Consider the following 12808-nt stretch of genomic DNA (forward strand, 5'->3'; position numbering starts at 1 on the left):
TTGATAGATGACAAACTCGCTGCGACAGGGAAGATATTCATTAATGGCGATAAGTTTGTCACTAAACGCTGATTTGTAATGCGTGCCATTTTTCGCAAAAGTACATGCGCGGCATGACGTGCACTTAAAAAACCTGTTTTGGATAGCCAAGTGCGTTTGGGTGTTAACTCAGGCTGGGTCTTATCCAGTGCATCCTTCATGGAGGGAGCCCTCCTGAAGGTGATAGCAGGTAACTTAGGCAAGATGGGACCTCAAATAACATCTGTTAAAATGATAGGCCATTCAGAATTAATGATCCGTCTCAGTTTGCGTTCCTGTGAACAATAGGTGGTAATAAGACGGACAGAACCAACAGAGGTTGAATCAGATATGGCCACGTTTTTAGGAGTCAGTAATTCGTCTCTCGAGCGAGATGAAACTCTCAAGAGTGCAAGGTTCAAAAGATCTAACTTGTAGCCACGCTGAAGAAACCTTTGAACTGACTCCGCTAAGCACTGGTTAGATGTGGTTGGATTGCTGCAGATTCTCTTAATGCGAATAAATTCGCCAAAGGGTATACTGTTTATGGTGTGGGATGGGTGGGCACATCCGGGTGTGGAGAATGGAGTTCCCCGCCGTTGCTTTCCTGTGAAGCTTTGTATATAACTTACCCTGCTCAATGTAAATGTGTACATCTAAAAACTCAGCCGAGCTTGATGTGATCGTAGCAGTGAATCTTAAGTTACGAGTGTTGATGTTGATCTCATTCACAAAAACTTGGGCCTGTACCTGCGAACCCTTCCATATGACACATATGTCATCTATAAAACGCCAATAGTAGGCTAGATGTGGGAGCCACTGGCGATGAGCTTTATGTAGCACGTGCTCCTCCCACCAGCCAACATGTAAAGATGAATAGCTGGGGGGAAGCACAAGCCCATTGCAACCCCTCGTTCTTGATGGTATATGTCATTTTCAAATTGGAAATGGTTGTTGGTTAAACGAATCTCAGTCATCTCCAACAGCATGATATTGTGGTCTCGCAGGACTGCATTGCGTGTGTCTAAATAATATTTAGTGGCCTCAAGACCCTGAGAGTGGTGAATGCACGTGTATAACGATTCAATGTCCATCACCAAAAAACAGAAATCAGAACACCAATTTACATCTTTGATTTTAACTAAAAAGTCTGTAGTGTCCTTAAGATAAGAAGGAAATGAGGTCATGTGGGGTTGGAGGAAAAATTCAACATATTTGGATAAATTTTCATTAATACTACCATGTGCCTAAATAATAGGACGCCCAGGGACAGGGGTGACAAGTTAGTGAATTTTGGGAGGAAGGTAAAAAGCTGGGTGGTAGGATGTGTAACGCATAATATTTATATATATATATATAAAGGAAATCAAAGCCCATTCAAGGCACCATCAACATTTGTTCCTGTTATGCCGAGGGATGCGGTGGATGTATTCCACGACAGAGTAGTATGAACTAAAAAGCCTCTACAAAAGAACAAGCTCACATAAATCTAAGAAACTGGATTTTAATAGACAATACTTCCAACTAATGACTACATTGAAAAGAAACGATACAGTGGTAATCAACAGAGCGGACAAAGGGGGCAACATTGTCCTGTGGGACAAAATCCTATATAGAGCTGAAGCAAGCAGACATTTAGAGGATGAAAATTGTTATGAGTTGTCAAATGGCACAGAGGTCCTCAAAGCAAATGAACTGTTCAAGAAAGATGTAAATAAATGGACAAGAGAGGGCTTAATTACCAAAGAAGAAAATACATTTCTTCTCAACAAACATCCTAAGCTGCCCACTTTCTACCTGATCCCAAAGGTCCACAAAGGATTGGACCCACTACAGGGTAGACCGATAATTTCAGCACAGAACAGCACGTTTGAAAATACGTCAAAATATTTGGATTTTTTCCTACAGGATTTTGTAAAAAACTTACCCTGCTTTATACAGGATTCTAGAGATTTCCTGGTAAAACTGAATGAACTTGTTTGGTCTGATAACTATCTGTTGATGACTCTTGATATCAAAGCACTTTACACCTGCATACGGCACAATGAAGGATTGGCAGCAGTGGAATACTTTTTAAGTCAACGTAATATAGAACTCTATGGACACAACAAAATGCTACTCACAATGATTAATTGGTGCCTGTTCAACAATCGATTTTTGTATGATGGTAAAATCTTCAGACAGAAACAGGGTGTAGCGATGGGGGCATGCTTCTCCCCCAGCTACGCGTGTTTACACGTGGGCTGGTGGGAGGAGCGTGTCCTCAAGAGGGAACACAAAATTCTCTTTGACCAACATGTAGTGCGCATGTGGAGATTCATTGACGATATCTTCATAGTATGGAATGGCACAGAGAAGGAAGCACTTCTCTTTGTTGATAAGATTAATGTAAATCAGTGCAACCTGCAATTTACACATCACATCAACACCTCTAAAATTAGCTTTTCGGACATAGAAATCATCATTCAAGATGGGAAGGTAGAAACTTGCACATTTCAAAAACCATCTGCAGGTAATACCCTGCTCCATGCTAATAGCTTTCACCCTAAGCACACAATAGCAAGCTGACCGTATGGTGAATTTCTGAGAGTAAAAAGATCATGCAGTGCAGACACTATGTGTGACAATGCACTCTCCCAGATGAAGTCCAAACTGTTAGAAAGAGGCTACAAAGAGAGATCACTACTTAATGCCCTCCACAAGGTCTCGCTGATCCCTAGGGAGAATCTATTGCTGAAACATGTAGAACAGGTTTCACAAATAGAGGCCCCTAACACTGAAAATCTGAACAAAACATGCAGATTTATTACAACATACAGCAGGCAATCTAATACAATCAGGAAAATAATGAGTAAAGAGTGGCCCATAGTGATGACGGATGGCATCCTGAGAGAGAACTATAATCAAAAACCTAAATTCACATTTCGGAAGGCATACTCTATGAAATCCGAACTAGTGAAAACTAGTCCTGAGACCTGGAATAAGAATTGGCTCCCTTCCAGAAATGGATTCTTTAAATGCCATACATGCAGAGCATGCAAATTTGGAGTAAATACTTCTACGTATACCAATGCATACTCTGATCAGCCCATAAAAATAAAAGGCAACTTCAACTGCAAGACAGAATTCGCAGTGTACATTCTGAATTGTGAGTGTGGGCTGAGGTATGTTGGCAGCACGATAAAACCAGTGCAAACTAGAATCCTCCAACACCTGAGGGCGACCGTTAATTCGGACCCCTCGTACCCGGTTTCTCGTCATGTCAAAGCTGAACATGAGAGCAATCTGAATGTGCTCACTTATTATGTAATTGATCATGTTCCTGGCAACAAGAGAGGAGGTGATAGGGAGAAACTGCTTCGCCAACTCGAAACTAGATACATAATCGAGTTAGATAGCAAGAGCCCTAAAGGACTTAATATCTGCGAAGATTTATTCCACTTTTTGTAAAGATCCTTAAATGAGGGTTCAAAAGACAGACTGGCAATTTTGTCCAGATATAATAACAACTTAGATGTATATGTATAGTCTGGATCTAAAGGGTTTAATGAGATTCTTAAACATTTTATTTCAAACCACATATTTATTGTCTTAGACATATTCCTCTTGTAACATTTACAGGTGGATTTCAGGCAACAATATAATTGTGAGATCCACCATGAATTCTGTAGTTTCAGAGGATCAAATGAGCCACTAATAATAAAGGCCATTTCTTTTTAATACATGACTACACATTACACATTGGGCAGCCGACCTCATAAAATAAAACCCCAAACAAATACAATTCAGGACACATATATATACGTATATGCCATCCTACTAGCTAGTGTTCAACACTGCCCAGGTATTTGTACAGATAGAAGTGGTCCCACCAGGAATAAGAACTAGTCGTACGCTTCTACCCCTTATACTCCCATCCCAACCTATTATTCAGCAGGTGGTTTTTTGCAGCTTTACTCTCGGCTGAGAGGCTCCAATAAACCACTTGCACAGTTCAATTAATTTTAATTCACTTTCACAATTAATCGGGGTGATATGACCTTAAAAGTGCTTTGTTTAAAATGCATGGAAAGTTACTAAGTTTCATCATAAACTATATCATTCGTGAAATCATGGTATTTTATGAACCGTATATGTCAACATTTGAGAAATGTTAACTGTAAATGATAGCGATTACAAGCAGTAGACATCTGAGAACAACATCTACTCAAGAGTGAAAAAACTGCTAAATACATTTAATAGGACTGTAAAGTGATCCATTTCAATTACGGAGCATCACGATTGTATTTCAGAAAATGTAACAAAGTTATTGCATTTAAAGAATGTTTTGCCAATTTTGATACACAACTGTCTGATGTCACGATACTAGTATATCTTACATATATATTACGCACTGGTCACCAATCACGGGGTTAGCCTCAGTTTAAAGATGGGGCGGGGATATTTGCACTGATCACCACCGAGCAAGGCGTCTGAGAACGCCGAAACGCGTTTGGATTTCCTGTTCGGAATATGCACATCTGATAAAAATGCTAAATAAATTTTACCTGCGGCTGCGGTAAAAAGAAAAATTTGTTGGAGTCCGTCTCTCTTTACCCTTGGCAATTGGGGCGCCGTAAGGAAAGCGGCGTGAAGAGTGGTCTTTTGATATATATATATATATATATATATATATATATATATAACACCAACTCCAAAAGAAACTTCAATGAAGAAGGCCACGGACATCAGGCAGTCGGTATAAGGCTTCCTTTTATTAAAACAGGTCACCCTCGACCTCAAGACACAAGAGAGACGCGTTTTGGCCATCTGATTAAATATCTATGTGCAATAAATAGTCCCTCCCACTCAAGGCATGAATAAACATGGAAGACATACTATCAGGCATATGCATTGGATTGAACCATCTACAATTTTAAAATGTGAGTACTGACATTTAAATGTTTAAAATACATGAAGTAATTGAAGATGTATACAGCTCATATTACGGTACTCCAAATGTAGTATGACATGTTAATGCATAGACTCCATGATAACGCCTGGGTGGGAGATTTACAAAAAATAAACACATACGACACCAACCGCTCATTAGTGTGTCACCTGCTTGAAATGCACAACTGAACATTTACTTAAAATACATATATACACTTTTTACTGATGTCAATCTGTGTTTTTTTTTACTAGTCTGACTGGGATCCTGCTAATCAGGACCCCAGTCACTGTGCTTCCTCACGAAATTTGACTTGGAAAGTACTTCTGTACCTCCACAGTTGGCACAGTGTGTACCCTTGTAAGTCCCTAGTACATATTACTAAGACATAGGTGCCCAGGGGTTTCCAATCAAGGACACCCGAAGTAATCTCCAGTGAAGGAGTCACTCCCCTAAATCTGCAGGCACCACAACGAAGCTGTCAGGTTTGCTGCTCCTGACGTCCCATGGACTTCAAAAGGCTCAGCAACACAAGTGGTGGTTCTGCAAATCCCTCGAGGCCTGACAAGTCCGCTCTGCAATTTTAAAGACAGAATCCCTCGTCAGAAACGCTAGAACCAAACCCCTGCAAACCCCTGTGCACCACGTCGACTTTACAAAGATTTGTTGGTGCTGCACTCCAGAGATCTTCAGGCTACAAGAAGCTCCAGCCTCCAGCATCTCTTCATGCCAAGTATAGCATCTTCATTGCATCCTCTGCACCGTGGACCTTTCTTCTTGGTGAGCTACTCAAGGTCCTCTTGCAACTCCTGTGCCTCCAGCCTGTGGGTCCTCCTGAGGACCTTCTCCTGCTTCAGTTGGCTTCCATGCTTCCTTGGGGCCTGCTCTGACTCTCCTGTTTGTGTTGAGTCTCTTGGACCTTGCTGGTCTCAATGTTGCTCCTTCTTTGCTTTCCACACCTGTTGCAGCTGCCAAGGCTTGTTGGTGCTCCCACCGGACACCGACCCCTTGGTTCTTGACTTCTGACATGGGATCAGCTCATGCATGGCTCCTGGTCGTCCTCTGCATTATCTGGTCCTCACAGCTGCAGCAACAAAGTCACAGTAATTTCCTTTGAACAGTCCATCATCAGTGGGCATTGCTCTTATGAGCCTCCTGGTCACCTGCAAGTGGCATAGACACCGTCTCCTCTGCTTACAGATTCTCCTCTTCAAGAATCCACCTGTGGATTCCACCAGACTCTTGCACAGTCTTCTCCAGCGGCATCTTTCCTGAAGTCCTCCATTGTGGTCTACGGCGGTTTCTGGGGTGAGTCTCCAACCTTCTGTCTTCCACTGAGTTTCTTCAGGGTCCACTGGGAAGGGTTCTTCTTCATTAAATATGTAACATCGACTTCCTGTTGACTTCTATTGGACGCACGCCTGTGTTTATGCTCTCTACACACAGCCTCCTTCGGGTTTCTGTGTACTTATCTTGGGTGGTTCCTTGTGCCCCCAGCTCCTCTGAGTCTCCTGGTAGAAAGTCCTGACTTTGGTCGCAGTTCGCATTCCACTTTCTTATTTTATGGTTTGGTCTCCCCCTGGAGAACACTATATTTTGTGCTTACTTACCTGTTACAGTTGAAGCATTCTCGTTTATTTGTGTTCATATCTCCAGGTAGGAGACATACCAAGGTGTTAGTGAGTGTTGTGTAATAAAAAGAACTATTTTTATGTACACACAGTGTGTGGTTCTTTTTTGTTTAACCTACACTACATGGTTAGATCTGGTAAAACAAGCTACTTAACACTCCTTCAAGTTAAGACTGGTGGCTGCTCTCCACAGCTACCACTTAGAGAGCTTTCTATGGTTGTCTAAGACCACTGAAATCACCATATGGCTGTTTGGATTATTGCAAGATACTTCACTTAAATAAGTGTGCACTATATAATAAGCCAGCCTCCTCCAATAAATAAATAAATATTTGTATATAGATAGATAGATAGATAGATAGATAGATAGATAGATAGATAGATAGATAGATAGATAGATAGATAGATAGATAGATAGATAGATGAAAATACTCCGGAACAGGTAGAACTGAGCAGAACTCAGTGGAGACTCCCTCACTCGATGTGCAGCAGACAATCTGAAGGACTGGAGCTTCCCACAGGAGTGTTCCAAAGGGTGGTGCACCCTGATTGGTTGACACATAAGCTTAGTCTCTTTTTTTTTAAATGACTAGGTTACTAAAATGAAGGGCCTAGGGCCTTTCTATTCTATTCCTATCCTTGCACTGCTTTTCTAAGGTACCCTGGGACTCCCAGCTCAACAACGGGGAATGATTCAAGAATGTTAATCTATGAAAGATCCAATACTGGAGTAATATCTTTATTTCTCCTCCTCACTTTTATTTCTCCATTTGTAATGCAGAATGTGTCTTACATAGAAAAAGGAAAAGGTCTTTAAGGATTGTTTTTGAAGGTTTCCCTTCCTGACATAAATATTCTTGCATGTAACACAGGCATCATGGTGCAAGGGTGCCTGCATTGGTGCTAGGCAGCACACAATGTGCCAGCGCAAGGAGGTAGCAGAAATGCACCATATCTTTGTAAATATCGCACATTTCTAATGTCTCCCTTTCACACAAAGCAGCGCAGCAAGCTGACTTGCTCCACTTCTTTACTTTAAATGATAGTAAATCTGCCCCCTGATGTGGAGCTGACTGGCATTTTTCTTCAATTGGTACCCACACATCCACGAATGAACTGCTTGCCAATAGTCAAATAAAGCTCCTAAAGTGAGATCTATAAGAGAGGGGCTCTTATTTGACAATTAAAGATTTTTTTTTGTGCCACTACATTTAAATGCAATAAGTTGTTAAAATGGCATTATGACTTGCCAATAGCAAGGCATCTTGGAAATCACTGCACTAAAGACCAAGTAGCACATTTATTCCGGTGGCTGAAAATGTATGAAACTAATGCGTCTTATGTCTCCTCCAGTATGGTCTGTAATATAGCTAAATCCTCTCAAGGCATTAGATTGGTTCTTCTTCTTCCCACTCCTATACAACCAAGATCATATTGTGATCTTTCCTCGTGCTGAACTCTGTGGTGGGTGGTGGATGAACATTTTATTAAATTAGATAATTTTGAGTCATTAAAATCAATTCCTACATCACAAACTGACAACATATTTTATAGAGGACATAGTAAAATTGCATATTTTACCTAGTAACATCATAACTGATGAGGAACTTGATTCATATTAAGATTCTGGACCTCTTTAACGAACAACCTATGTCCAAACAACAGTTCTAGCAGTTATTTTCATCAGTAAGACGGGCCAACGGAAAGAGTGATTTCAGGGCAATGTACAATATCTCTGGTGCTTCTTTAAAGAACACTCAGAGGATTGTGTTTTGCTGTGTTCCAATAGCTGATAATAATTCACTTCATATTTCTGTTCAAATGTCTTCAGTGTTCTTCACGTTTGGGTCTCAAGGCCTAATGTTCTCACTAGATGTTGCCAACAATTCTGTCTCTCTGCCTCTGCTCTTGTCAAACTATTTCATGATATTTATAGGTCAATGAGTACACATCTGAATGCTGCTAAAATGTCCTAAGAAAAATACACAGATGTCAAATGCACTGCTGACCTAATATATAAAGCTGTATACACCTACAATCATTAGCCAGGGACAATGAAACTCTGAGTGTGGCCCCATCATATGGCAGGTAATTTTCACAGTGCATTCTTTCCATTTGTTGGTATAGGCACAGGAACTGAAGCACTGTGACATTAAATCTCAAACTTAGGGGCTGATTATGATGGCGGACGAACCTGAGTCTGTCCGCCACCATAGAGTAGGAGGGAACCTCCGCATGGCCTGCGGAGTTCCCTCCTGTGCAATTAGGATGTGACCGCCAACCTGGCGGTCACATCCTCTATTTTTACCATTGCGGCGGGTGCGGCTTCAAGCTGCATCTGCCGCAATGGTAAAAATGCATACATTGCACTTGTATGCAAAAAGCGGCAGGCACCGTGCGGTGCCTGCTGATTTCTGCATACAAATGCAGTGGGGTACCATAGGTACCTCCCATGTGCACCCCCCACACCCCCTTCACGCAGGGGGCCCGCAACGGGCCCCGCAGTGAAGTTACACATGCTTTTCCACGGCGGAAAACCCGCTGGGGAAAAGCATTTTAAACAGCCCATCCTAATATTGCTGACGGTGTCTGAGGGACACCGTCACCATATTAGAGCTTTTCTGCCACGGTTGTAAGCCAACCGCGGCGGAAAAGCTGCAGACGGAAACCAGGACCCACCAGCCATCCTAATGTGGCGGTGGGTCTTTGGTGGGTCCGCTGCGGTTTTTCCACATCCTTCGGGCCGGCGGTGGCTTCCGCCGGCCCGGAGGATGCGGAAAAACCGCAATCGTAATAGCCCTTAGATGTCAATAAATTATTTTAACATACAATATACTGCACCCCCAAAGCTCTTTGGCTAACTTATACTTTTGGAAGTAGAAGACACCCAGTGGAAGCCATGAAAATAGTAAACCAAAAGTACCATTCCTCAATATCTTGTTCTTTATCCTATTCTTGAGGAAATGTTCTCAGTATCCAAATTACTTATTTTACCTTCTGCATGACCGAAGAAGTTTGGATAAATAACTTGAACGGCCCAATCTCAGTCAACTGCGAAATGAGTCTCAGCAACATATTTAATTTATGCTGCAAATCCAAAGAACTTCACATTTTGCGAAGGTGGTAAAAGTTTCCCAACTTCATCCAAAGTGAAGTCTGACATCATCCGGCTCCAACTGTCTGTAGTTTAATGTCCACCTAGCAAACGGTCTCTGACTGCAGAAAAGAAGCTGCATTGACCACCAACCAAAGCTTGTTTTCCCAATTTTTACTGAGGGTTGCCCTTATCCCGAAGCGGTGGCATAAAAGCACCCTAAAACCCACCATTCAACAGCCACACATTATCCATTCCCTTCTGTCAGAAGTCCCTTCGATAATGGAAATGTTTTCCCTGATGTTGTGCCGAAACCTATTTCTCTCTTTATTTTTTTTAATGTCACAATGTTTGCTTTTCACATAGTTGACAAAGTCTTAAACATATTTTACATGAAGCTGTGAGATGCTTTTCTTTGTGAACCACTTTGAAACTACACTTGCACTTGACATAAAAGTGCAGTATCTATATGGCCTTATTTCAATTGCCCTTACAACAAATAGCTTAGAAAAATCTATATATAAAGTATGACAAAAAACATTATTGGTGCTAAAAATAAAGATAAGGAACAACAATCCAAAAAGTAATCACGAGGAGAAAAAAGAATATAAAATATAGAAAAAATGTATTTAAAATGTGATTTTGTAGGGTTTTTTCCATTGTGGATTTAAAGAGAATGGAATACTGCAAGTATGTATCACTTATTAGGCTATTCTGCAAAAAGTAACGAATTATGGGGTATTACGCATTAAAGAATGTGAATCTATGTGATCCATTGCCAGAGAATGCTTTACAGTGAGGTTCTTAAATCTGTTTTTGATCAACTACAGAAAGCTAACGTGCAAGCTGCTATTAACGAGGCAGAAGATCGTGGCGAGAATGCCCTGATGGATGCTAAATATAAACTGACTGAGCTAGAAGCGGCCCTACAAACAGTCAAGCAAGACATGAATCGTCAGCTCCGCGAGTATCAAGAGCTGATGAATGTAAAGCTGGCCTTGGACATTGAGATCGCCACCTATAGGAAACTGCTGGAGGGAGAAGAGAGAAGGTAGGAACAGTCTAATCAAAGTTAATAGAGGCATGCATTCAACATCCAGCTAAAAATTGGTTGGAATGTTAGAGGCAACGCAGTCATGTACCTTTAATGTTAAGCAATGTTTAGTATATTTATGTTTTTCAATGAGTCCTCAAAAGCCCAGTTCTGGCATCAGAGCGCTGTACAGTAATTAGGCCTGAGCAATGCAGCTAATTATGAGAACGTTGGGACGTTATTATTGCTTGTCATTGCTACAAGTCTTAAGGGTTTTATCATAAGAACAATGAACCATCACATTTGGATTGAGTGTGAGTGGTAAGCATCACACCATGTTGCCTTGGTGTTTGATTACATGAGGACTAAAGCATACTTTAAATAAGTGAACATCTTGACGTCGGTCCCCATACTAAAAATAACTGCTACCTTGTCCTTTTTTATTCCAACAGGCTTGCAGGAGAAGGAATTGGAGCTGTGAGCATCTGTAAGTCACTTGTCCTAACAACCTGTGCTGCTTTTATATGTATGCTGTTGCTGCATCAGATTGATTGTCTACTGTTGTAAACATAATTGTGTCTTTGCAGCTGTGATAAGCTCTAGCAGTGGCAGTGGTTATGGAAGTGCATACGGCACAGGAGGCGGACTAGGTGGTGGAAGTTTCAACTCTGGAACTGGACGATTTGGAGGAGGATACAACTCTGGAGGAAGTTTCAGTTCCAGTGGACAAAGTTCTAGAGGAGTTTTCAGTTCTGCAGGACAGAGCAACAGGGGCGATTTCAGGGCTGAAGGCTCTTCCTCTGGCAGTGGCCCTATATCTACGGAACACAGTTCTGGAGGTGTTAGCTCAAATGTTAAAATTATTTCAACAAGTTCTCAAATATCAAAATGGTTTTAGTAAAAGACACTAAATGAATTAAAGAACAATCACTAAATTTTTCAAAGGCCTGCAAAAAACAAACATAAACCATTTGAAGTAGATGTGAAATTGGTACATGTCATGTTTAACCTAAACTAATCATTAATAAAAGCATCACTGTTCAGCTAGTTGTCTTTTATTCAATATTCAAGGTCCTCATTTCCCCATGAATGCCAATACCCATTATGCCTGGGTTCGACTTTCATCCACACATGTGGCGCTAATGAGCTTAAAATTGTCATCATTCATATAGGGAACAGCAAGGGTGGAAGAAGACGTTCCAAGTTTGCTTCTAATCACGAGAATCGAAACATACGAAGGTGTTATCAATGGACCATATTTCTTATATTTAAGTCGCTTATTTCCAACCATTCAGCCATCTGAAACCGAAAGTGTATCTTCTTATTGTTCATACTGTCTATGGGGCACATTTATCAAGCTTTCAAGTAGCGCAATACAGCAAGCCACCTTACTACGCTGCAGGAAAGGGTAAGGGCAGGAATGATCCATATTTAACATTATACAGCACATTCCTGTCCTTTCCATGCGCTGGTGCAAATTGTTCTGCCTAGCGCCAACGCAGGCACCCTTGTGCAGTGGTGCAAGGGTGTCTGCATTTCAGGCAGGATTGTTTTTGTTCAGGAAGGGACACCTTTCTGCACAAAAACATGTATGCTGCAGAATTTAGCACACATAGAAAGAGGAAATGGCAAGGAGAAATAAAGATATTTCTCCATGTTACAATATTTCTCCCTGTTACGCCTCACCTAGGGAGGCGTAGTATTTTGATGCATTACCAGGTCTACCAGTAGTAATCCATGGGTGGGTGCGTAGGAACACCCATGTTCTAACCATGGAACGCCTTCGGGGGGCAGAGTAATCCAATACTGCGATTAGCGTTGCATTGTGTTACTCTAGATCAGTGATACTCAAAGTATGGCCTGAGGGCCGCATGCAACCCTCCTGACGTTTACATGCGGCCCCCTGAGCAGCAGCGAGCTGCTGTTTACTCGACTCGTTCAAAGATGTGGGAGAACCCAATAAACCCTTGTAGGCTTGGGCAATACACAGTACAATGTGAGAATAGTCTACAAGGGAATTTGTTTAACTGCAAATAACCTGTAAATAAGTGCTTGCTGTATATATATATTTTTTTAATGTTAGTGCTGAGTTGAGTAAACAA

At 41.4% G+C, this 12808-nt stretch overlaps 1 protein-coding gene across 1 annotated transcript in view; it reads left to right on the forward strand.

Annotated features, from left to right (window-relative positions):
- The window catches only part of LOC147748234 (keratin, type II cytoskeletal cochleal-like), a 535675-nt gene extending 523926 nt beyond the window's left edge, over positions 1-11749 (forward strand). The window contains exons 7-9 of the mRNA XM_086959157.1: positions 10504-10724; positions 11159-11193; positions 11294-11749. Coding sequence (XP_086815283.1) covers positions 10504-10724; positions 11159-11193; positions 11294-11604 — 567 coding nt within the window. The 3' untranslated portion in view covers positions 11605-11749. The remainder of the gene's footprint in view (positions 1-10503; positions 10725-11158; positions 11194-11293) is intronic.
- The last annotated feature ends 1059 nt before the right edge of the window (positions 11750-12808 follow it).

Source organism: Lissotriton vulgaris, chromosome 1_1, assembly GCF_964263255.1.
Source record: "Lissotriton vulgaris chromosome 1_1, aLisVul1.2, whole genome shotgun sequence".
In the NCBI taxonomy this organism is placed as follows: domain Eukaryota; kingdom Metazoa; phylum Chordata; class Amphibia; order Caudata; family Salamandridae; genus Lissotriton; species Lissotriton vulgaris.